The 24571-nt window shown below is 40.6% G+C and overlaps 1 protein-coding gene across 4 annotated transcripts in view; it reads right to left on the bottom strand.

Annotated features, from left to right (window-relative positions):
- Positions 1 to 685: 685 nt before the first annotated feature.
- HOXB3 (homeobox B3) overlaps positions 686 to 24571 on the bottom strand; it is a 37502-nt gene continuing 13616 nt past the window's right edge. The window contains exons 2-5 of one of the 4 annotated variants that reach the window (XM_058858155.1): positions 20908 to 20973; positions 13356 to 13419; positions 3732 to 4252; positions 686 to 2179 (exon numbers count right to left, since the gene is read on the bottom strand). In XM_058858155.1, coding sequence (XP_058714138.1) covers positions 1413 to 2179; positions 3732 to 4143 — 1179 coding nt within the window. In that variant the 5' untranslated portion in view covers positions 4144 to 4252; positions 13356 to 13419; positions 20908 to 20973 and the 3' untranslated portion in view covers positions 686 to 1412. Of the gene's footprint in view, positions 2180 to 3731; positions 4253 to 4699; positions 5156 to 6218; positions 6481 to 7330; positions 7405 to 13355; positions 13420 to 20907; positions 20974 to 24571 lie in introns of those variants that run through there. The other 3 variants (XM_058858154.1, XM_058858156.1, XM_058858153.1) reach the window with 3 other exon arrangements.

Here is a 24571-nt window from a genome sequence, read left to right as displayed (position 1 = left end):
GAAAATGGATGTATCCCTTTCCAGTGGAGAAATTGGATTTATCCCTTTTCCAGTGGGGAATTGGATTCATCCCTTTTTTGGTGGGGAAAGTGGATTTATCCTTTTCCAGTGGGGAATTGGATTTATCCCTTTTCCAGTGGGGAAAATGGATGTATCCCTTTCCAGTGGAGAAATTGGATTTATCCTTTTTTTGGTGGGGAAAGCGGATTTATCCCATTTCCAGTGGGGAATTGGATTTATCCCATTTCCAGTGGGGAATTGGATTCATCCTTTTCCAATGGGGAAAGTGGATTTATCCCATTTCCGGTGGGGAAAGTGGATTTATCCCTTTTCCAGTGGGGAATTGGATTCATCCCTTTTCCGGTGGGGAATTGGATTTATCCTCTTCCGGTTGGGAAAATGGATGTATCCCTTTCCAGTGGAGAAATTGGATTTATCCTTTTTTTGGTGGGGAAAGCGGATGTATCCCATTTCCGGTGGGGAACTGGATTTATCCTTTTCCAGTGGGGAATTGGATCTATCACTTTTCCAATGGGGAATTGGATTTATCCCTTTTCTGGTGGGGAAAATGGATGTATCCCATTTCCGGTGGGGAAAGTGGATGTATCCTTTTCCAGTGGGGAAAGTGGATTTATCCTTTTCCAGTGGGGAACTGGATTTATCCCATTTCCAGTGGGGAATTGGATTTATCCTTTTCCAGTGGGGAATTGGATTTATCCCTTTTTTGGTGGGGAATTGGATTTATCCTTTTCCAGTGGGGAAAGTGGATTTATCCCTTTCCAGTGGGGAAAGTGGATTTATCCCTTTTCCAATGGGGAATTGGATTTATCCCATTTCCGGTGGGGAATTGGATTTATCCCTTTTCCAATGGGGAAAGTGGATTTATCCCTTTTCCAATGGGGAATTGGATTTATCCCTTTTCCGGTGGGGAATTGGATTTATCCCTTTTCCAATGGGGAATTGGATTTATCCCTTTTCCGGTGGGAAAGGACGAGCCCTCCTCTGAAGGCTGGGAAGGAAACCACGGTTGGATCTGGAGAAGGACTCGGAGGAGGAGGGGGAAGCTTCCCAGTGGATCCCTTTGGGGTTTTGTGGACGCAGAGACCCCGAAATTCGGCTTCTTCTCCTTCCCAGCATCCGGGAACGATCGGTGACGATCCCAACGTGGCTTGGACACCCCCTGGCATTCCCACAAAACCACCCCGAGCCCGTTCCCGAAGAAATTCATGTCAAAACCCAGGAAGTTTCTCCCTTCCAAAACCACCGCCAACTCTCGGATTTTGTGCTTCGCCAACCCCAAAACCCCGAGCGCGACAACCCCAAAACCTCGGCGGCGAGGCCGGAGGGAAACCCAACATCCCTGAAACCCAAACCTCCCCTCGGCCTTCCCCCATCCCGGCGGCCTCCCCCTCTCACAGGTGGGTGAGCTTGGGCGCCTCTTGGATTCTGCCCTGAGAAGTCGCGTGGTGCGAGGAGAGCTCCGCGTAGGCGGCGTGGCTCTCGCACGGTCCGTGGGGCTGGCCCGGCGGCGCTCCGCCGTAGTCCACGCCGGCGGCCTGGTGGTGCGGCAGGTGGTTGAGGCCGTAAAGGGACGGGCCAGAGGCGGGCAGAGAATCCACAAAGTTCCCGGCGCCGTACGCGGGGCTGCCCTGCACGCCGGCGGCGCCGTAGGCCACCCCGTTGGCCTGCAGGACGTGCGGCTCGTACTCGGCGGCGCCGGCGGCCCCGGCGTACTTCTGCTGGCCGGGGCAAGCCTTGAGGGGCGCTTGGTAGCCGGGGGCGGCCACGGCGTAGGCGTTTTGGTGGGGTTTGCTGAAGGAAGGCGGCGACGGCGCCTCGTAGGCGCCGCTCATGGGGTGCAAGGCGTTGAGGAACCCCGCCGAGGCCTGCATGGGCTGCGGGGGGCTGCCCGCCGGGGAAGGCCCTCCGGAGGAGGAGCCCACGCCTTTGGATTTCTGATCCTTTTTGTACTTCATCCTCCGGTTCTGGAACCAGATCTTGATCTGGCGCTCGCTGAGGTTCAGCAGGTTGGCCATCTCCACGCGCCGCGGCCGGCACAGGTAGCGGTTGAAGTGGAATTCCTTCTCCAGCTCCACCAGCTGCGCGCTGGTGTAGGCCGTGCGCGCCCTCTTGGAGGCCGAGGAGCCCGGGGGGCTTTTCTCGCCGCCGCTGCAGGTTTCTGCCGGGGCCCCCGGAATGAAATAAAAGAGAATTACTTACACGCAGAAAATTGAATGCGTCGGTTCTTAATAAATCCTCGCCTTCCTCTTCCCCCACCCCGCCCGCCCCTCCGCATTAGCCTGCACTCCATAATCGTGTCATTTATTAAGAGTTCTGTTCTCCAAAGCTGCCCCTGCTTTATGAAAATTTGATCATGTCATGTAGAAGAGGATTCCAGGGCCATTTATTGAGGGCTCGATTATTTCCAGCGGATAATTCCCCAGAAAATAACGTTTGGCGGGATGGGGTGGGGGGGAGGCGGCCGCCGCCGCGGGGCCAATTAGCGCAGGGCCAATTAACGAGGGGTTGGGAGGGCTTTGGTTTGCACACAGGTGCAGCACCAATATTTGCCTCCGCACCCACCTTTCCCAGAGGTAAACACCATGAATTACATCCATGGGGGGTGAAGAGTTCACCACGAGGTTTGTGACAACGGATTTGCCAAAATTTCGGTAAATCCGGGCTGGATTTTTGGTTTTTATCTGCTTGGACTGGTGGGAGACGTGGAGAAGACGGACGTGGTGCCTCATCTGCTCTCTCTGAGGGGTGGGAAGGCACCGAGCGGAATTTTAGGGTTGGGATGAGCCCTTGGGAGCGCATTTTCCCCGTATTTGTGTCCAGCCTGGGCTGGGGACGACGCCCCGGCCGCGTTTCCCTCCGTGGTTGTGTTTGAAATAAACCGGGAGCGGGTGGGCGGTGCCCGGATCCGCTCTGGAATCTTCCAGGATCACCTGGGATTCCTTAGGGAATATAAATCCCAACAAATCCGCTCCGCCCAGGGACCCCGGCGCTTCTGAGACCTCGCGCCGGCAGCGGCCGAGGGAAATACCCAGACCTGTCAACTCTTTCTTCCTCTCTGTGGAATTCCGGGCTGGAAAAGCAGGATTTGGGCCTTCTCTAAATTCTCCAAGCCTTTGTAATTCTTAGAGCTCTCTTTGGAATTTTTTGGGCAGGAAAAGTGGAATTTAGATCTTTCCTAAACCCATTCTTCCAACCCTTTACGATTCTTAGACGTCTCTGTGGAATTTTGGGCGGGAAAAGTGGAATTTAGACCTTTCCTAAACCCATTCTTCCAACCCTTTACGACTCTTAGACCTCTCTGTGGAGTTTTGGGTGGGAAAAGTGGAATTTAGATCTTTCCTAAACCCATTCTTCCAACCCTTTATGACTCTTAGACCTCTCTGTGGAGTTTTGGGTGGGAAAAGTGGAATTTAGATCTTTCCTAAACCCATTCTTCCAACCCTTTACAACTCTTAGACCTCTCTGTGGAGTTTTGGGTGGGAAAACTGGAATTTTGTCCTTCCCTAAACCCATTTCTCCAACCACTTGACATTCTTAGACCTCTCTGCGGAATTCTGGGCTCAAAAACGGGAATTTAGACCTTCCCTAAACCGATTCCTCCAACCCTTTGCGATCCTCGGGCCTCGCTTCTCAATCCTTTTCTCCATTTTTAGCCTGGTCCTTTCGGAGCCGGGGAGGGCAGAGCGCGTCACCGAGGCCCGGCGAGCTACCTGCGCTGGGCGAGCCGTTCTTCTGCTTGGAATTCTGCCTCGACTCCTTCATCCAGGGGAAGATCTGCTTGGAGATGCCGGCTCCCAGGTTGGCTTTCCCGGCGGCGCTTTTCCCACCGCCGGCCTGGCCGTTGCCGCCGCCGCCGTTGCCGTTGTTGGCGTTGGGCGAGCCCGGCGTCTCCGGGGCCAAACCGGGCCGCATGCAGCTCCCGTTGAGCTCTTTATTTTTGCCGTGCGTGGCGGCGTTGCCGAGAGACTGCAGGGAGCAGGCGGACCTCTGGAAGTCGTTCTCCATGTGGGAAGCGGCTTGGAAAGGCTGCTGGGCACCCTCGTAGCCGAATCCATTGGCGCCGCCGCCGTAGGAGTAACCCCCGAAGAGCGTGGAGCTGTCGTAGTACGAGGCCTTCTGCATCTTCGGCGAGGGTTTTTTTGGCTACCAGGGTCTTGACACCCCTCTGGCAGAACATTGGCACCCCGAGGCCACGTGACGGCCCCTCTCCAGCTGTCTGGTGGGAGCTGACCTGAAAGGTTAGGAGAAAACACACAATAATAGTGCCGGGCCCAGGAATCCATCTTGGGGCCTGAAAGGCCCGTGACATGAATAGGGGTCCCGCCGAACGGGGGGAACAGATGCCGCCGGCAGATTTCACCCTCCCGAGGCTCCGCCAGCGGGGCTGGGGATGGTTTGGATGATTTGGAGGAGTTTGGGGGTGGCTGGGATGGGTTTTTTCACCCCCACCTCAGTTTGGCTGCGTAGGTTTTATTTTATCCCCCCGCGGAGATCCTCGCGTGCGAACCGCACACGCGATTTACACACCCGGCCCCGGAGAAAAAATCCAAATTGTCACAAATATCACAGCACAGAGCGCAGAATTCCTGCCCAGGAACACTCAACTCTCGCTATTTCCGTTTAAATCGGCTCCTCACGCCCCCAAAAATCCTTCCACCAGCAGAAATCCCAAGTTTACCGCCAGGGTTTGGTTTTGAGGCGCGAGCAGCGAATATCCGTGTTTTTAATCCAGGTAACGCCGTCCTGCCACACTCGGATCCCTTTTTTTTGTTTATGCAGGAACTCTCAGCGCCTCTGGAATTCAGGGCAGAGATTTCCAGGATCGGAGCAGGGACAAGAATTCAAGAACGAGAGTCTCTCTCCCCCTCTCTCTGGCAGCACAGGTTGAATTTAGAAAATAAATTCCCTTATTTTATTTTATTTTTTTTTATTTTCCCGGCAGGGTTTTGTATTTCTCATCCCAAATCCAGAGCTGCCGCTGGGATGGTGCCGATTCCAAACCCATCGCTGCTGTTATTTTCCTTTTTTTTTTTTTCTTTCTCTCTCTCTCTCTCTTGGAAAACAAACACTTGACGAGGCCATTTGCTCCTCACTTTCCACCCCTTGGATTTTCCAGCGCTCCTCCCTCCCTCAATCCAAGCTCCGAAAATCTAAAATAAAAAAAAAACTCCATTCCAAAGCTTCAAATCACAAAATGAAACCTCCCCTCTTTTTTTTTTTTTTTTTTAAATTCTCTTTTTTTCCTTATTTTTCTCCATCTCTTTCCTCTTTCGCTTTTCTCCTCCCTAAACTTTCTCCTCCCTAAAGGCAGAGTAGAAACACCCAAAAAAAACCCTAAAAAAGGGTGAAAACTACTCGGAAATAATCAGAGGGATTTTTTAAAAAAGCCAAAAATTCCTCTCCGCAGCCCGGAGCCCGCAAGGAGCGTTTGTTTGGGGATTGATACCCATTGTATATTTAATTGTACCTCTTGTATATTCAATTTTATCTGGGCCTCTTTCATCCTGCAAAACAAAACAAAACAAACCCCGCGGAGATAAAACCCAGCGCGATATTTTTAAGTGCCGGGGCTTTAACAGAAGCCTCAGCTCGATAATAAATAACATTTTTTTTTTCCTCCCTTCTTTTCCCGGCTGCTGTTTTTATGTCCAAAGCTCCGTTCTCTTCACCCCTCAGAGCTGCTGGAGGGGTTTTTTTAATTTTATTTTTTTTTTAAATCCTGATGGAAAAATCCTTCCTGCATTCCCAAAATCTTCCTGGGAGCTGCGTTATTGTCTGCGCAGATCCTGGCTGGGAGTTTTTCCCCCTCCGCCTCCCTGGCCATGATAAATTTGTCTTATTAAAAAGTAGCCTCCGCTCCCCGAGCCGTGAATTAATTAATTAACAAACAGCAGCGCCTTTATTATGAATAGGTTTGGAAATATCTGCCAGGGGGGGCAGAGGTGGGAATTTCTCCAAGGCCTGGAAAATATTTCTTAATTTTTTTTTTTTTTTAAAAAAAAAAAGAAAAATAAAAACCCCAAAAAAATCAACAAAACGACCCCAAACCCAAAGCTGGGGCGAAAGCAGCTAAAAATAACCGCGATGTTTTTTTTTTTCCTGTATTTTTTTTCGTGTCCTTGTTGTTTTAAACGTCCATAAAATAAATTTACGACCCCCTTCGCCTCGCTCGTGGCTTCCACAGCTTCGCTTTGTACCTCATCTCTCAGCGCCTCACAAATGCCGCTCATTTATCTTCGCCGGGGACGGCCGCAATCCTAATTATTTACTCCAAGGAATTGCTTAGGAAAAAAAAAAAAAAAAAAGGGAAAAAAAAAAAATATCCCGGGCAGAATAATAAATATTCGATGATCTCCTGTTCCAATTAAAAGCGGGCGGGAGCTGCTCCGGCCCTCTCCGAGTTTCACTTTTGGTTTTTTCCCCCCCACAAACTCTTTGCCCGTAACTTTGGAAGGGCAAAATTTGGGGTGTTGGGGGTTTTTAAAATGAAAAGGAATGAAGTAAAAAATGATAAATTAAGGATTGGGGGGTGGGGGGTGGGGGGAAAGGTGAGAGAGGGTGGAGGGGAGGATGAGGATGCTCCGGGAGGGGGGGAAAAAAAAAGATGAATAAAAAAAGCAGAAATGAAGCGCTCGGGGAGGGGGGAAGGAGATAAAAGGGAGGATTCTGCCGGAATCGCGTCCCCTCCATGTTGGAAAATCCGAAATTCCCAACCTGAGAGCGTTCCTGGGGAAAAGCAGCGCCTCTCCCCTTCCCCTCCCCCTCTCCGGCTCCATCTCCCCGAGCCGCAGAAGCCCTCGATTATTAATTGCGATTATTAATAATCCCAAATATCGCAACAATAGGTGGGGAGCTCCCGGCCAGCTCCGACCCCCAACGCCGTGGAGACGCCTGGAGGAAAATAAAAACCAACCGAGCAACCCCCCTCAAAATTTCCCTTCCTCCCCCACCCCAAAACAACAGCTCCCCCCGCACCCACGAAATCGAGAAAAAAAATTTAAAAAAAAAAAAAACGCGGGGAGAAACGGGAAAAAAATTAAATTAAAGTACAAAAAAAAAAATAAATAAAAATAAAAATAAGAGGGCGAAGGCGGCGGAATTAAAACAAATCAAGCCGGGGAGGAGGAAGAAGAAGAAGAAGAAGAAGAAGAAGGAGAGAGGGGTGAGGGCTGCAAAAGCGGCTCTGCGTGGAAGGAAGCTTAAAGCTTGTGAACTCTTCTTGAACCGAGATTGGAGTCATATGGTCATAAATCATTGGGACATATACTCCGCCATTCACAAAGTGATAGCCTATTTGAGTCCGGCTTACCTTAGTCTCTGACGAGCCAAGCACAGGCAGACATAATATATTTTCACATCCAGCATCCACGCAATCAATAAGCGAGGAGTGACCCCCCTCCCTCCCTCTTCCCCTCCCGTTACTCCCCGCTTTTTTTTTTTTTTCTTTTTTCTTTTTTTTTTTTTTTTTGGTTTTTTTTTGGTCGCTTCGCTGTTTTTTTTCTTGGTTTTTTTGCTTTTTTTTTGTTGGCGAAATGTGTTTTTAGAGGGGGCGTAAAAGCGGTGGGGAAAGGTTAAAAATATAATTTAAATATATATTTTAACATATATATATATTAAAATATATATAGGGATAATCCGGTGTGAGGGCGGGTGGAAAGGATGGTTAAAAATATTAAAATATATAAAAATAAATATAATTAAATTATAAAAAATGGTGAAATAGAAGGGGGGGAGGGGGTTCAGCCGGTCGCTTACGGCGGCTCAAATTGTCTCGCTCGTTTTCCTATCGGGGTTAAGAAAAAAGAAAAGGAAAGCCCGGAAAAAAAAATATATTAAAAATAAAATAATAATGGATAAATTTTTTTAAAAAATAATAAAAAAATCGGGGATGCTTCCCGGCAGGAAGGGGAAGGAAGGGGGAGGGAAAATAAAAAATCTGGAGGGGTTGGAGGGAGGTTTTTTTTTTTGAAATGGCCAAAGGCTGAGGGTTCTACTTGGCCTCTGGTACGCGCTGCTCACTGATAACAATGGCCTCGCAAAGGGGAAGAAGGGAAAGGAGAAGGGAGGGAGGGAGGAAAAGGAAAAGGGAAAAAAAAAATAAATAAAAAAAAAGAAAATAAATAAAAAAAGGAAAATAAATAAAAAAAGAGAAAATAGAGAAAAAAAAATCGGGAAAAAAAAAAATAATAGAAATAAACCCAAACCTAAAAAAGCTGAAAGGCAAAATCTCGAACCTAAAATCAACCGAACCTCCCCCAAAACCGAACCGGGATTAAAATCCCCCCGCGGGGGGGGTTGGAGGATGATGAAGGAGGGGGGGGATGAAGGAAAGGGGGGGATGGGAAGCTCGGGGTGGATTTTTTTTTTCCCTCCCCAAAATCTGGATTTTTGTGGGTTTTTTCCTCCCCAAAATCTGGATTTTTGTGGTTTTTTTTTTTTCCGGAGCGGGGTCGCGAGTGGGAAGCGCCGCTAATTGCGGGCGGCAGCGGCGCCCTTTGATCCACGTGATGAACAATTAGGCGTCAATTTATGCAAATGAGCCTTGGCCTTCCTCTTCCTCAGCCTGGGGATGCTCCCCGCGCTTTCCCAGCTGTTCTGGGGACCCCCAAAATTAAAAATAACCCCCAAAACTCGCTTTTTTTGGTTTTTTTTTAGAGTTTTTTGGCGGGTTTTTTTGGGTTTTTTTGGTTTTTTGGGGGGGGGGGTTGGGGTTTTTTGGGGGGTTTTTTGGGGGTTTTTTGGGTTTTTTTGAGGGGGTTTTGGGGTTTTTTGGGGGGGTTTTTTGGGTTTTTTTGGGGTTTTTTTGAGGGGGTTTTGGGGTTTTTTGGGGGGTTTTTTGGGGGGGTTTTTTGGGGTTTTTTTTGAGGGGGTTTTGGGGTTTTTTTGTGGGGTTTTTTGGTTTTTTTGGGGGGTTTTTTTGGGTTTTTTTCTGGGGTTTTTTGGGGTTTTTTGGGGTTTTTTTTGGGGGGGGTTTGGGGTTTTTTTGGGGGTTTTTTTTGGGGTTTTTTTTTGGGTTTTTTCTGGGTTTTTTGGGGGGTTTTTGGGCTTCTTTTTGGGTTTTTTGGGGTTTTTTCGGGTTTTTTGGTGAAGCAGCAGCGATGCTGGGACCGGTTACAACCCGGAGTAACTTGGGCGGAACTTTAGGCCTGGTTTTAGGGGGGGTTCAAGCGCTCTCAGGGGAGTTTTGGGGGCAATAAAAATAATTATTATTGCTGGTATTAATAACCCGTCACCGCCGGGCCGCTGTCGCCAAGGGAGATTTACGATTTTCGCCTCTCCCGGCAGCAAAAAGAGGCCAAAAAAAGCGATTTTAGGGCGGTAAAAACAAAAAGCAAAGGATGAGGAGGGGCCGGAGAGTGGGAGGAAGGCAGGGAGAGGAATTTTAGGTGTCTGCAATTTCTTTTTTTTCCTGGGTTTTTCTTCTTTTTTCTTTTTTTTCTCTTTTTTTTTGGAAGCGTTCCTTTTGTTTCCCGTCCCAATTATCGGCGCTGCTTTAATTGTGGGCCTGAAGTGCTGACGAGGGGGGAATTTTGTGGAGAAAAAGGGAAAAGAGGAGCCACAAAAGCTCTTTGGAGTTGCCTCGGGAAGGTTGGACCCGTCCAGGGCTTCCATCGCCTCTTTATTTTTTATTTATTTTTTAAATTATTAGAATTTTTAATTTTTTTTTAAAATTATTATTTCTGATTGCTGCAGCTTCAGGCTGATAAATCGGGGGGGAGGAGGGGGAATAAATAAAAAAATTTAAAAATTAAGTAAATATTTTAAAAATTTAAATAAATAAATAAAAATAGTTTAAAAATAGTTTAAAAAGAAGATAAAAAAGAAGATATAACTAACTAACTAACTAAATAAATAATAACTAAAAACACTTAAAAATAAGATAAAAATAAGATAAAAATAAGATAAAAATAAGATAAAAATAAATAAAAATAAGATAAAAATAAATAAAAAATAAGATAAAAATAAGATAAAAAATAAGATAAAAATAAGATAAAAATAAGATAAAAATAAGATAAAAATAAGATAAAAATAAGATAAAAATAAGATAAAAATAAGATAAAAACAAATAATAAATAATAAATAATAAATAAATAAAAGTAATTAAAAATAATTAAAAATAAATTAAAATAAATAAAAAAAGAAGGATGCCCAAGGAAATGTTTGGACTTCTGAGGACTCGCTCAGCCCAGGTTTTCCTGGTGATGGATAAAGTTTTTTTTCCCAAGGATTCCACTTTTTGTCCTGCCCGCAGCCTCCAGCCCCAGATGGGACCAGGAAAAGCCGTAATTACCATTTTATTGTGATTTTTTTTCACCTCCCCACCCCTCTCATCTGGAAAAGGAAAAAAAAACCTCATAAAATCATAAAAAACTCATTTTTATGAGCTGCTCCGACATCAATCTCCTGCTACGAGACAGCAACCCCGGCGTGGGATTCCCAGGGAAAAAGGGAAAGAGGAAAAAAAAACCACTGTGGACAACTTTAAAACTTCTTCAAAACCATCTCAGACAACTTCAAAACTTCTTAAAAACCATCTTGGACAAACTAAAAACTTCCTGAAACCATCTTGGACAACTTAAAACTTCTTCAAAACCATCTCGGACAACTTCAAAACTTCCTAAAAACCATCTTGGACAACTTAAAACTTGTTTAAAACCCTCTCAGACAACTTAAAACTTCCTCAAAACCATCTTGACCGCTTAAAAACTTCCTAAAAACCATCTTGGACAACTTAAAACTTCCTTAAAGCCATCTTGAACAACATAAAACTTCCTAAAAACCATCTCAGACAACTTAAAAACTTCCTAAAACCATCTCGGACAACCTCAAAACTTCTTCAAAACCATCTGGGACAACTTTAAAACTTCCTAAAAACCATCTTGACCACTTAAAAACTTCTTCAAAACGATCTCAGACAACTTAAAAACTTCTTAAAACTCATCTTGGACAGCCTAAAAACTTCCTAAAACCATCTTGGACAACTTAAAACTTCTTCAAAACCATCTGGAACAACTTGAAACTTCTTAAAAACCATCTCGGACAACTTCAAAACTTCCTAAAAACCATCTTGACAACTTAAAACTTGTTTAAAACCCTCTCAGACAACTTAAAACTTCCTCAAAACCATCTTGACCACTTAAAAACTTCCCAAAAACCATCTTGGACAACTTCAAACCTTCTTCAAAACCATCTCGGATAACCTAAAAACTTCTTTAAAACCATCTGGGGCAACCTAAAACTTCTTTAAAACCATCTTGGACAGCTTTAAACTTCTTTAAAACCATCTCGGACTACTTCAAAACTTCTTTAAAACCGTCTTGGACAACTTAAAATGTCTTTAAAACCATCTTGACCACTTAAGAACTTCTTCAAAACCATCTCGGACAACTTAAAAACTTCCTAAAACCATCTTGGACAACTTTAAACTTGTTTAAAACCCTCTCAGACAACTTAAAACTTCTTTAAAACCCTCTGGGACAACCTAAAACTTCGTTAAAACCATCTTGGACAACTTAAAACTTCCTAAAAACATCTTGGACAACCTCAAAACTTCTTCAAAACGATCTCAGACAACTTCAAAACTTCTTCAAAACCATCTTGGGCAACTTCAGAACTTCCTAAAAAACATCTTGGACAACTTAAAACTTGTTTAAAACCCTCTGGGACAACCTAAAACTTCGTTAAAACCATCTTGGACAACTTAAAAACTTCTTAAAAACATCTCGGACAACCTAAAAACTTCTTCAAAACCATCTTGGACAGCTTAAAACTTCCTGAAACATCTCGGATAACTTAAAACCTTCTTAAAATCCATCTCAGACAACTTCAAAACTTCTTTAAAACATCTTGGACAACCTCAAAACTTCTTTAAAACTGTCTTGGACAACTTCAAAACTTCCTAAAAACATCTTGGACAACCTCGAAACTTCTTCCAAACCATCTCGGACAGCCTAAAAACTTCTTCAAAACCGTCTTGGACAACTTAAAACTTCCTAAAAACATCTCAGACAACCTAAAAACTTCTTCAAAATCGTCTTGGACAGCTTAAAAACTTCCTGAAACCATCTCGGATAACTTAAAACCTTCTTAAAATCCATCTCAGACAACTTCAAAACTTCTTTAAAACCGTCTCAGACAACTTAAAACTTCTTTAAAACCATCTTGGACAGCCTAAAAACTTCCTAAAAACCGTCTTGGAGAACTTCAGAACTTCTTTAAAACACCTCGGACCACTTAAAAACTTCTTTAAAACCATCTTGGACAACTTCAGAACTTCCTAAAAAACATCTTGGACAACTTAAAAACTTCTTTAAAACATCTCGGACCACTTAAAAACTTCTTTAAATCCATCTTGGACAACTTAAAACGTCTTTAAATCCATCTCGGACAACTTAAAACGTCTTTAAAACCCTCTGGGGCAGCTCCCCTCGGGATCCCCGGAGCTCCTCTCGCTCATCCGGAGCTCCTGGACACCCAGAAGCGCCTGGAATTCTGCGGGTGCCTCCTCTGGAGCGCAAAAAATTCCCATTTTAACCTCAACCAGCTGGGAAAAAAAAAAAAACCCTGGCAGGTTTTGTCATTTCTGCTCGGCTCGCAGCTCATTTCTCCCTCGGCACCAAATGTGGCGAGCGGGGAGGGATTTTTATCCCTTCAAAGGGAGCGCAGGAATTCCCATCCCGAAGTTATTCCATAAATCCCGGAATTTCCAGGCTCGCCGTGCAGGGAAAGGGCTCGGGATGCGCAGCGGATTTTGCTCGTTTTGGGGGGGTGAGACGGAAAAATTTAAATTTAAATTTAAATTGAATTTTAGGGGGGGGGAAAGAATCCAAAGGGAGCGAGGCTGAGGGGTTTGGAGGGGAAGGACAGACGGACACGACAGACAATCCGATCCCAAAGTTATTCCATAAATCCCGGAATTTCCAGGCTCGCCGTGGAGGGAAAGGGCTCGGGATCCGCAGCGGATTTTGCTCGTTTTGGGGGGGAAAAATTTGAATTTAAATTTGAATTTAAATTTGAATTTAAATTGAATTTTAGGGGGGGAAAAAGAATCCAAAGGGAGCGAGGCTGAGAGGTTTGGAGAGGAAGGACAGACGGACACGACAGACAATCCGATCCCAAAGTTATTCCATAAATCCCGGAATTTCCAGGCTCGCCGTGCAGGGAAAGGGCTCGGGATGCGCAGCGGTTTTTGCTCGTTTTGGGGGGTGAGGCGGAAAAATTTGAATTTAAATTTGAATTTAAATTGAATTTTAGGGGGGTGAAAAGAATCCAAAGGGAGCGAGGCTGAGGGGTTTGGAGAGGAAGGACAGACGGACACGACAGACAAAACTCACCCGGTCCTGCGAGGGCAGCTCCAGCAAATCCCGGCCCCAGGCGGATTTTGGGAGAGGAGAAATGCTGAGGAAGGGGAAAAATGCGGAAAAAAAAAAAACAACAAAACGCGGTGAAAGTCGGGTGAGAACCAGGCGGATTTGGGGATTTTTTTGGGGAAGGAATTGGGGGAAAATGGAATTAAAAACCCCTCTGGGGGTTCCTCCCCAGTCAAAAACACCCAGGGGTGGGAATTGGGGTTTATTCCCGGAGATTTGGGGCAATCCCGTCTCTTTCCCATTTTTTTTTTCCCCTCTGGAAATTCCCATCCCCCTCCCCGCGGTTTTGGGAAACTTTTCCCGGTTTTTGGGGCTCCCTTTGGGGAATTCTGAAGGTGATTCCCAAAATTTGGGCGTGGGGAGGGAATTCTGGCTCAGTCCTGCTCATTTCAGTGTTAAACCAGATTAATTACCCGCAGTTAATTAACAGCAATAAAACAGGAGGGGAAACACGAGGGGTTTTTCCTGAAAATTTAAATTTTTTTCATTTTTTTTTGGGTAATTTCCTGCTTCCCAAGGAGGGGGAGGGCGGAGATGTTTTATAGGAGGATAACGAGGACACGACCCCGATTTGCCCCCAAAATTCACACCCTGGAAACTCCAAAACATCCCAAAAAAAAAAAACCACTCCCAGATTTCCCACCGCAACTCCGCGAGGAGGAGGAGGAGGGAAAAAAAAGGGTTAAAAAAAGCCAAAAAAAAAAAAAAAAAAAAAAAAGCCAAAAGCGATCTCATTTAAAAATATTTTCGTTTTGGGAAACATTCGGGCCGGTTTTAATAACTCCGTTTCCGTTGTGAATGTTGATGTTATTAATCTGAAATAAAAATGTTCCGCTTGTGACAAAATCCCCGAGTCCATAAATCACCCGCGGATGTTCCCTGACCTTCCTCAGCCTCTGCCCGCAGATTTATTATTTATTATTATTATTATTATTATTATTATTATTATTATTATTATTATTATTATTATTATTATTATTATTATTTATTTATTTTATTATTTTTTATTTTTTATTTTTATTTTTATTTTTATTTTTATTTTTATTTTTATTTTTATTTTTATTTTTATTTTTATTTTTATTATTTTTTATTATTTTTTATTAATTTTTATTATTTTTTTATTATTTTTTATTTTTATTTTTATTTTTATTTTGTTTTTTGGAGGTTTTCCATCCCCCCCCTGCTCAGCTGAGGCCGCTGGAGTTGAAAAAAGGGGGAAAAAAAAATCAAAATAAAAGGGGAAAAAAATGATATTTATGAGTTGTGGGTTGGCGATTCACGAGTTCATCCCAAGGAGGGGAAAATGGGAAAAAAAAAGTGGAAAAAAGAGGGAAAATCGAGATTTTTTGGGGTGAGGGAAGGAGGGAAAAAGAGAAACAAACGAACAAGGAGGCGGAATAAATAACGGCTGAGGCCGAGGGTTTTTTTTCGTTGTTTTGTGTTTTTCTTTGTTTTTCTTTGTTTTTCCTGGTTTTTCATTAATTCCCTGGATGGAGCGAGGTTTCCCCCGCCCCCTCTCCGCGCTCTTTGTTTTGATTTGAGTTTTTTTTCCTCTTTTCTTTATTAATTTTTCTCTCGGGGGCGGGGCCGGTCCCGCCCCCCTGAGGGGGGGGAGCTCCCCCCATCTCTATTTATTTATTTTTTTCGGTTTTTTTGGCCAGAAAAACCCAGAAATTTGAATTTTTCCGCCTTTTTAGAACCCCAAAAAGGATAAAAAAATGAAAATACGCTGGGTTTGCCTGGAGGAATCGGAGTTTTTTCCTTCCCTGACCTTTGCTGGGAGCAGCGATAAATCCCAGGGTTAATGATTAATCACTTTGGAATCGTTTCCCAAAAAAAAATCATTTAAAAAACCCCAAAAAAATCAAAATTAAACCCCAAAAAAATCAAAATTAAACCCCAAAAAAATCAAAATTAAACCCCCCGGGGTTGGTCCTGGCGTGGGGAAACCAAAAATCCCCTCCCGGCTCAGCGAGGGGTTTTTTTGGGGGGGATTTGGGAGATTTTGGGATAAAAGATGGGAATTCCCATCCCCTCTTCCCTTCTCCTCCCCCTCATTCCCGACCTTCCTTTGCTCCCGATCCTTTGGATTTGGGAATTTTCCCCACGTGACCCAACCACGTCAAGACGATTTTTTTTGGGGTTTTTTTCCCCATTTTCCCGAGAATCGGGAAAGGAGAGGATCCCTCCCGCACATCCCAGGAATTCCCAAAAAATTCCCGGGAATTCCAGCTCCCAATTCCCATCCCGACCTTATTTTATTTTATTTTATTTTATTTTATTTTATTTTATTTTATTTTATTTTATTTTATTTTATTTTATTTTATTTTATTTTATTTTATTTTATTTTATTTTATTTTATTTTATTTTATTTTATTTTTTATTAATTATTTTATTTTATTTTTATTAATTATTTTATTTTATTTTATTTTATTTTATTTTTTATTAATTATTTTATTTTATTTTATTTTATTTTTTTAATTTATTTATTTATTTTATTTTTTATTAATTATTTTATTTTATTTTATTTTATTTCATTTCATTTCATTTCATTTCATTCATTTATTTATTTATTTATTATTAATTATTTTATTTTATTTCATTTCATTTTCTATTATTTTTTTATTTTATTTTTTTAATTTTTTTTAAATTTTTTTTTCATCTTTTTCCCCCGGGACTATTTTATTTTTTTCCCTTCCCTTTTACAATTTTTATAATTTTTTTTAACTTTTAATTGACTTTTTTCCCTTTTTTTTTGATGTTTGCTCCTTCCTGAGAACAAACCCGGACGGGGAGAGCGAGAGCGGAAATCCAAGGAAAAAATAACGAGATTTGGGATCGGGAAAAAAACGAAAATAACTTTTTTTTTTCACAGCACTGAGGAGGCGTTTCCCATTTTTTCCCCATTTTTTTAACCCCTCACCTTCCTCCTCCAAAAGATAAAAAAATCAGGAGGGAAAAGACCAAAAAACAGAGAAAAAAGGAGGAGAAAATGAGGATTTTAAGCTTTTTCTCCTCAAAACTTTTCCCGGAGCAGCCACGCCAGAGTTTTGGTGAGGAAAAGGAGAAATTCCGGGAATTTTTCTGTCTCTCCTGAATCCTGGGAATGAGGGAGAAACCCGAGGAATTTCCTGGAATATCCATAAAGATTCCAAAAAAAAAAACTCCCGGAGGAAGAATTTGGGGAAATAAAAAGCCACGCGGAAAAATCCGATTTTTTCCCCATTTTTTGGGGTGATTTCACAGGATTTCTCCTCCCCGCTCGGGAAATCCCAAAAACAGCAAAAAAAGGGTTAAAATCCCATTTTTTCCCCCCCATCCTGGGAATTCTCATCAGCGCTTGAAAGAACTCCCGAGATCCCGGTTAATTTTTAATCCGGGAGAATTTGGGAGCGAGGGGAGTTGGAGGGAGAGGAAGGGGTTAAATCCCATCCCTGATTTTCACAGGGATGAGCCGGGATAAAATTCCAGCTGGGAGTGGCCAAAATAACATCCAAAATATCCCAAAATATCCCAAAATATCCCAAAATATATCCCAAAATATCCAAAATATATCCCAAAATATTCAAAATATCCCAAAATATATCCCAAAATATCCAAAATAATCAAAATATACTCAAAATATTCAAAATATTCAAAATATATCCCAAAATATTCAAAATATACCCAAAATATCCAAAATATCCAAAATATATCCCAAAATATCCAAAATATCCCAAAATATGTCCCAAAATATCCCAAATATATCCCAAAATATCCAAAATATTCAAAATATACCCAAAATATCCAAAATATCCCAAATATATCCCAAAATATTCAAAATATCCAAAATATCCAAAATATATCCCAAAATATCCCAAATATATCCCAAAATATCCAAAATATTCAAAATATACCCAAAATATCCAAAATATATCCCAAAATATCAAAAATTCCCAAAATATGTCCCAAAATATCCCAAATATATCCCAAAATATCCAAAATATTCAAAATATACCCAAAATATTCAAAATTTCCAAAATTTCCAAAATATATCCCAAAATATCCAAAATATTCAAAATATACCCAAAATATCCAAAATATATCCCAAAATATCCAAAATATCCCAAATATATCCCAAATATATCCCAAAATATCCAAAATATTCAAAATATCCAAAATATCCAAAATATCCAAAATATCCCAAATATATCCCAAAATATCCAAAATATCCAAAATATCCAAAATATATCCCAATATATCCCAAAATATCCCAAATACTTCCCAAAATATCCAAAATATTCAAAATATACCCAAAATATTCAAAATTTCCAAAATATATCCCAAAATATCCCAAATATATCCCAAAATATTCAAAATAAACCCAAAATATTAAAAATATTCAAAATATATCCCAAAATATCCAAAATATATCCCAAAATATCCAAAATATATCCCAAAATATTCAAAATATCCAAAATATCCAAAATATATCCCAAAATACCCAAATATATCCCAAAATATACCCAAAATATCCAAAATATATCCCAAAATATCCAAAATATACCCAAAATATCCCAAATATATCCCAAAATATACCCAAAATATATCCCAAAATATCCAAAATATCCAAAATATTCAAAATATCCCAAATATATCCCAAAATATCCCAAATATCCCATTCCCAGCAAGGCCGGGAGAGCCCCCAGAGGGGAAAACCCCAAATAAACTCATTTTTCACAATAAATAAAAAGTTTTCTCAAGAAAGTCCCAGCCGGGATCGGATTCCTCACACCGGGAATAAAAATCGGATTTTTTGGTTTTAGGGAGACTGGGAAAATCAAATATAAATCAAAAATAAATCAAAAATAAATCCAAAATGAATTAAAAATAAATCAAAAATAAATCAAAAATAAATCGAAAATAAATCCAAAATAAATCCAAAATAAATCCAAAATAAATAAAAAAAATCGAAAATAAATCAAAAATAAATCGAAAATAAATTCAAAATAAATAAAAAATAAATGCAAAATAAATCAAAAATAAATCAAAAATAAATTGAAAATAAATCCAAAATAAATCAAAAAATAAATCCAAAATAAATCCAAAATAAATCGAAAATAAATCCAAAATAAATCAAAAATAAATCGAAAATAAATAAAAAATAAATCAAAAATAAATTCAAAAATAAATCCAAAATAAATCGAAAATAAATCCAAAATAAATCCAAAATAAATCCAAAATAAATCGAAAATAAATCGAAAATAAATCCAAAATAAATCCAAAATAAATCAAAAAAAATCCAAAATAAATAAAAAATAAATAAAAAATAAATCCAAAATAAATCAAAAAAATCCAAAATAAATAAAAAATAAATCCAAAATAAATCCAAAATAAATCCAAAATAAATCCAAAATAAATAAAAAAATAAATAAAAAAATAAAAATAATAAATCAAATCGATAAATCGAACATAAAAAACAAAATCAAATATAAATCAAACATAAATCAAACACTAAAAAAATCAAATAAAAATGAAATAAATCCACATCCCCTCTGGAAAATCCACGGGGTTAAAGAGCAGAAAATGTTCATTAATATCAATTTACTGCAGAGAAAACTTTGGGTTTTTGATGGATTTGGTGATTTATGAGAAAATCAATGAAATTCCGGCCGCTCGGGGCTGCGGGTTCTGCGCGGGTTTTGTTGGGCAGAGGATGAAGAGCTCGGGTCAGCAGTGAAATAAAATTAAATGAAGTTAGCAAATAAAATTATAAAATTATAAAATTGTGAAATTATAAAATTATAAAATTATAAAATAAAAAATAAAATAATAAAATAATAAATAAAATAATAAAATAATAAAATAATAAATTAATAAAATAATAAAATAATAAAATAATAAAATAATAAAATAATACAATAATAAATCTATAAAATTATAAAATTATAAAATTATAAAATTATAAAATTATGAAATTATGAAATTATAAAATTATAAAATAAAATAATAACAAAATAAAATAAGAGGAAAAGATAATAACAGAAAATAAAGTGAAATAAAATAATAGAACATAATAATGAAATGAAATTAAATGAAATTAAATGAAATTAACTAAAATAAAATAATAGAAAATAATAATAAAATTAAATGAAATGAAATAAAATGAAATAAAAATGAAATAAAATGAAATAAAAATAAAATAAAATAAAATAAAATAAAATAAAATAAAATAAAATAAAATAAAATAAAATAAAATAAAATAAAATAAAATGAAATAAATAAAAAATAAAATAAAATAAAATAAAATAAAATAAAATAAAATAAAATAAAATAAAATAAAATAAAATAAAATAAAATAAAATAAAATAAAATAAAATAAAATAAAATAAAATAAAATAAAATAAAATAAAATAAAATAAAATAAAATAAAATAAAATAAAATAAAATAAAATAAAATAAAATAAAAATAAAATAAAATAAATCCGAGCCCAAAACTTCCCCGCTTTTCCCGATGTTTGAGGAGATTTTTGGAGCTGGAAGCTCCTCCTGAGTTCTTCTCTCGCTCCGGAGGGAGGAGAGGGGAGAGCACAAAAAAATTTCAATTTACAACCCAATTTTGCCGCTTTAATTCCATTTTTCGGGTTTTTTTTCCCCCTTTCCCCTCCCCATCCACACAAAGGATTTTCCTGTCGTGTTTAAAAGTTCCGGGGGAGGAGAAAACGCGAATTTTTCCTTCCCTGGGACAGAAATTTTGAGCTCAAATCCAAAGAATTAAAAAAAACCCGAAATTCCCACGCCCTCCCTTCCAAACCCGGGCACTTCCCTCATCCCTCCAAACCAAACAATTCCCCAAAAATCTCATTTTTTCCCCCAAAAAAAGCCGATTTTGGAGTTCCCCGGGGGAAGGAGAAGCAGCTGGAGCATCCAGATGTTCCGGGGCCACATCTGGGGAGGGAAAAGCGCCGAGTTTTGGGAACTTCACCCTTTTTAATCCCTATTTTCCTTTTTTTTTGGGATTTAATTACAATTCCCTCCGAGTAAACAACAAAAAAAGAAAACCTCGCTGGGGCCATAAATCACCTTTTCCCAACTCTTTTTTTGTTTTGTTTTGTTTTTTTTTCAAACCACACAGAAAGTGAGAAATCTTTTAACAAATGCGTTCCGGGGAGGGGGAAAAAACCCAAAAAAACCCAAAAAAACCCCAAAAAACCCCAAAAAATCGGTGAGAGGAGAGAAAAAACCAAAAAAACCCAAAAAAAATCGGTGAGAGGAGACAAAAAACCCAAAAAAAACCCCAAAAAATCAGTGAGAGGAGAGAAAAACCCCAAAAACCCCCCGGAATTTTGGGAAAAAATCCGATTCTTGATAATTTTTTTTGCTCCTTTTCAGCTCCCCCCATTAATTTGAGGCAGCTCCTGCTCTTGGTGAAGCCTCATCAAAGATTTTGGAGCAATTAATTGCAGCTCGCCGCCCCTGATTTAATTGATTTAATTGATTTATTTGATTTTTATTTGATTTTTTGGGAACTTCTTACCTGCGAGACTCCAGAACTCCAAGGAGGAGGAGGAAAAAGCCGGCTCGGGGCGCTGAGGATTCGTCACTGGAGCAGGAAAATTAAGAATATTTTGATTTATTTCACCCCCAGCTGGGTCTCGGTGGGATTGGGAGAATTTATTTAATTTATTTTGGTGGTTTTTTTTTCCCTTCTTTAAAGATGGTTTAAATTATTATTTTTAATTTTTTAGGTTTTTTTTAAAGGGGCGGGGGGGACGCGTTGGTTGCAAACAGAAGGGAGTGGAGGGAAAAAAATGAGGAATTGGGGCAAAAATATTAAAAAAAAAATACTAAAAAAATTTAGTAATTTAGGAAAGGATGGAAAGGATGGAAAAGGTGGAAAAAGGATGGAAAAAAGATGGAAAAAGGATGGAAAAAGGATGAAAAGGATGGAAAAAGGATGGAAAAAGGATGGAGAGGATGAGGATCCCTCCTGGAGAAGCAGCGAGCCAGGAGGGATGAAGAGAAGCGAGCGAGCGTTTCCCTCTGGAATAAAAAACCCAAAAAAACCGGGAAAAAACTCCCAAAAAAATGAAAAAAAACTCCCAAAAACCGGTAAAAAAACCCCAAAAAAACGGGAAAAAACTCCCAAAAAAATGGAAAAAACTCCCAAAAACCGCTAAAAAAACTCCCAAAAAACGCGGAAAAAACTCCCAAAAATCCCTCCCCCAGTCCCGAATCCCCGGGATCTGTCGGGAAAAGTTTTTTCTCTTGATGAAGATTTCAAATGTTGCGAGAAGTTTGAGACAGAGGGTGACAAGGGGGTGCTGGAGAGAGGGGGAACCAAACGGGTTCTGCTGCCCCGAGCCAGTGGGAAGCGGCCAGAGCTCGGTGTCAGGGCCGGGAATTAATTCCAGATGTCTCATCCCGGGAAAAAAAACGGGAAAAAAAAACCCCAGAGGAGAGGGAGAAAGTCGGGGAAGGAAAAGGAGAGAGAAGAATTAAAGTTGGAATTAAAATTAATTTTAATTGAAATTAAAATTAAAAGGCGGAGAGGATTTTTAGGTTCTTTCATCTCCCCTCCCATCCCGCCCTTGGAAGGGAAGCCCGGACTTAAATCTTGGTTTTTCCAGGGGTTTTGGGGTTTTTGGAAAGGTCCCGGTAGCCACAAAAAAAAAAAAAAAAAAAAAGAGATTTGGGGGTTTATTTTGGTGAGGAAAAGGAGGAATTCCGGGAATTTTGCATTGCGAGGATCCTCTCCTGAATCCTGGGAATGAGGGAGAAGCCTGAGGAGGCTCCTGGAATATCCATAGAGATCCCAAAAAAAATCTCCCGGAGGAAGAATTTGGGGAAAAGGAAAAAGCGGCGCGGAAAAATCCGATTTTCCCCCCCTTTTTTGGGGTGGTTTCACGGGATTTCTCCTCCCATCTCGGGGCATCCCAAAAACACCAAAAAAAGGGTTAAAAATCCCTTTTTTTTTTTTTTTTTTTCCCCATCCTGGGAATTCTCATCAGCGCATCAAAGAAGAGCTGAGAGAGGGGAGAGGGAATTCCATCCCCAAAAAGCTGCTGGGGATTTTTGGGAAAAGCCTCCTCATCCTAAAAAATAATAATAATAATAATAATAATAATAATAATAATAATAATAATAATAATATTAATAATAAAAAAAAAACAAAGCCGGCAGGTGATGGGATGGGAATTCCCGGTGGGAGAGGGGTTGGATCCCTGTTTTCCCCATCCCGGAGGAATTCCAGAGGGGAAAATTCCAGCCGGAGTTTTTCTCAGGCTTCTCCCCCGAGCTGCCGGTGGCGCTGCCAATAAAACCCTGAGGGATTTCAACATCCAAAAGGAGACGCGAGGGTTTCTCCTTAACCCCTCCCCTCCTCTCCACGCTAAAAAACAAAGGAGGGAAAAGGGAAAAAAAAAAAATCTCAATAATAAAAAAAAAACGACCCCGAAAAAAGAGGGGAAAAAAAAAAAAAGAGAGAAAAAACCGAAAAAAGAGAAAAATTAAAAAAAAAAAGAGAAAAAAAAACCCCAAAAAGAGAAAAAACCCTCAAAAAAGGGAGGAAAAAAACCCTCCAAAAATAAGGAAAGAAACAAACAAAAAAGAGAAAAAGAAAACAAAAAAATAGATAAAAAAAAAGAAAAAAAAAGAAAAAAAAAACCAAAAAAGAGGAAAAAAAAACCTCAAAAAAGAGGAAAAAAAAACTCAAAAAGGGGAGGGAAAAAAACTCAAAAAAAGAGGAAAAAAACCCCAAAAAAGAGAGAAAAAAAAACTTTAAAAAAGGAAAAAAAAATCAAAAAAGGGAGGAAAAAAAACCTGAAAAAAAACCTAAAAAAAAGAGGAAAAAAACCCCAAAAATTAGAGGAAAAAAAAACCCAAAAAAAGTCAAATCGCCACCATCGCCTCTGATTTATTGCCCCGCTTTTCATCTCGGGATGCTGCGAGCAGGGAAGTGTTGAAACGCCCTTGTTGCCTTTTATTTCTTTCGTGTCCCCCTCCTTTCCCTCCTCCCCGCAAAAAAAAAAAAGGAGAAAACTTCAAAGAAAACTCTCCCCGCTCCCAAACTTTTCCCTGTTTGGCTGCGAAGCCTCGGAACTTTTTTTCCCCTTTTGTCTCGGCCGCCTGCGAGTCGGGTTTTAAAAATTAAAATGAGAATGAAGCGGCTCTCCCGAGCCTGGTGGGACCGGGCTGATCGCGGCTCTGAGCTCTCAAAACACATCAAACACCTTAAAAATAAAAAATAGGGGAACCTAAACCTCAAAACTCCGCGTTGTCCTTTAGTTTTTTATATTTTTTTTATATATATATATATATTTTTTTTTTTTTTCCCCCGCGCCTCCGCCAGGCTTTGATGTGAAATAACTCTCCCCTGCCGCCCGCAATAAATTCTGAATTAAGGTGCTGTTGACTCATATTTACGGCGTTAATCGCTTCCTCTCCGGGCAAAAAAAAAAATCGGGAGGGGAAAGAGGAGGGAGGTTTCTTTTGGGAGCGGGACCTTGGCAGGAGATGACAGCCGAGGAGAAAGGGCTGATTGCCCAGAAATCAATGAAATTCCGCTCGCTCGAGCCACTTGAAATAGCCAATTATCCCCCAGCCCGAGCCTCCCGAGGGTTTTATCCGCCGTGTGAGGCTGCGAGGGGGGAAAAAAACTGGTTTTTAGTGAGTTTATCAAGAAATGGGGGTTTAAAAATGGGGAGGGAGGTGGGGAAGGGGAGAAGATGCTGAGAGGGGGGAAAAAACCTGGTTTTTAGTGAGTTTATCAAGAAATGGGGGTTTAAAAGTGGGGAGGGAGGTGGGGAAGGGGAGATGATGAGAGGGGAGCGGAGCTGCTGGGCCCGGCTTCCCTCGGCAGATCTGAGCCAAATTTTTTCTCCTGTCCCTGGAAAATTTGGGATTTTGGAGCTGGTGGGAAGCGGGGATGAGCCCTGAGGGTCTGAGGAGCAATCAGGAGCTGCGGGGGGAGCGAGGATCTCCCCAGAAAATCCTTCTTGGGGAGGTTTTGTGGGGTCACTTCCAGCCCTGAGCCCGGAGGAGCGGGAGAGGGGGGCTCTGACTGCTGCAGCCTCAGATGGGGCTGGGGTCCCACCCTGGGGCTGGGTCTGGGGTCCTGTTCTGGGTCTGGGGTCCCCTCCTGGGGCTGGGGTCCCACCCTGGGTCTGGGGTCCTGTTCTGGGGCTGGGGTCCCCTCCTGG

The sequence above is a fragment of the Poecile atricapillus genome, chromosome 27 (assembly GCF_030490865.1).
Source record: "Poecile atricapillus isolate bPoeAtr1 chromosome 27, bPoeAtr1.hap1, whole genome shotgun sequence".
Lineage (NCBI taxonomy): Eukaryota > Metazoa > Chordata > Aves > Passeriformes > Paridae > Poecile > Poecile atricapillus.
The sequence above is the reverse complement of the archived record's forward strand: the minus strand, read 5'-3'. Positions and strand labels throughout refer to the sequence as shown.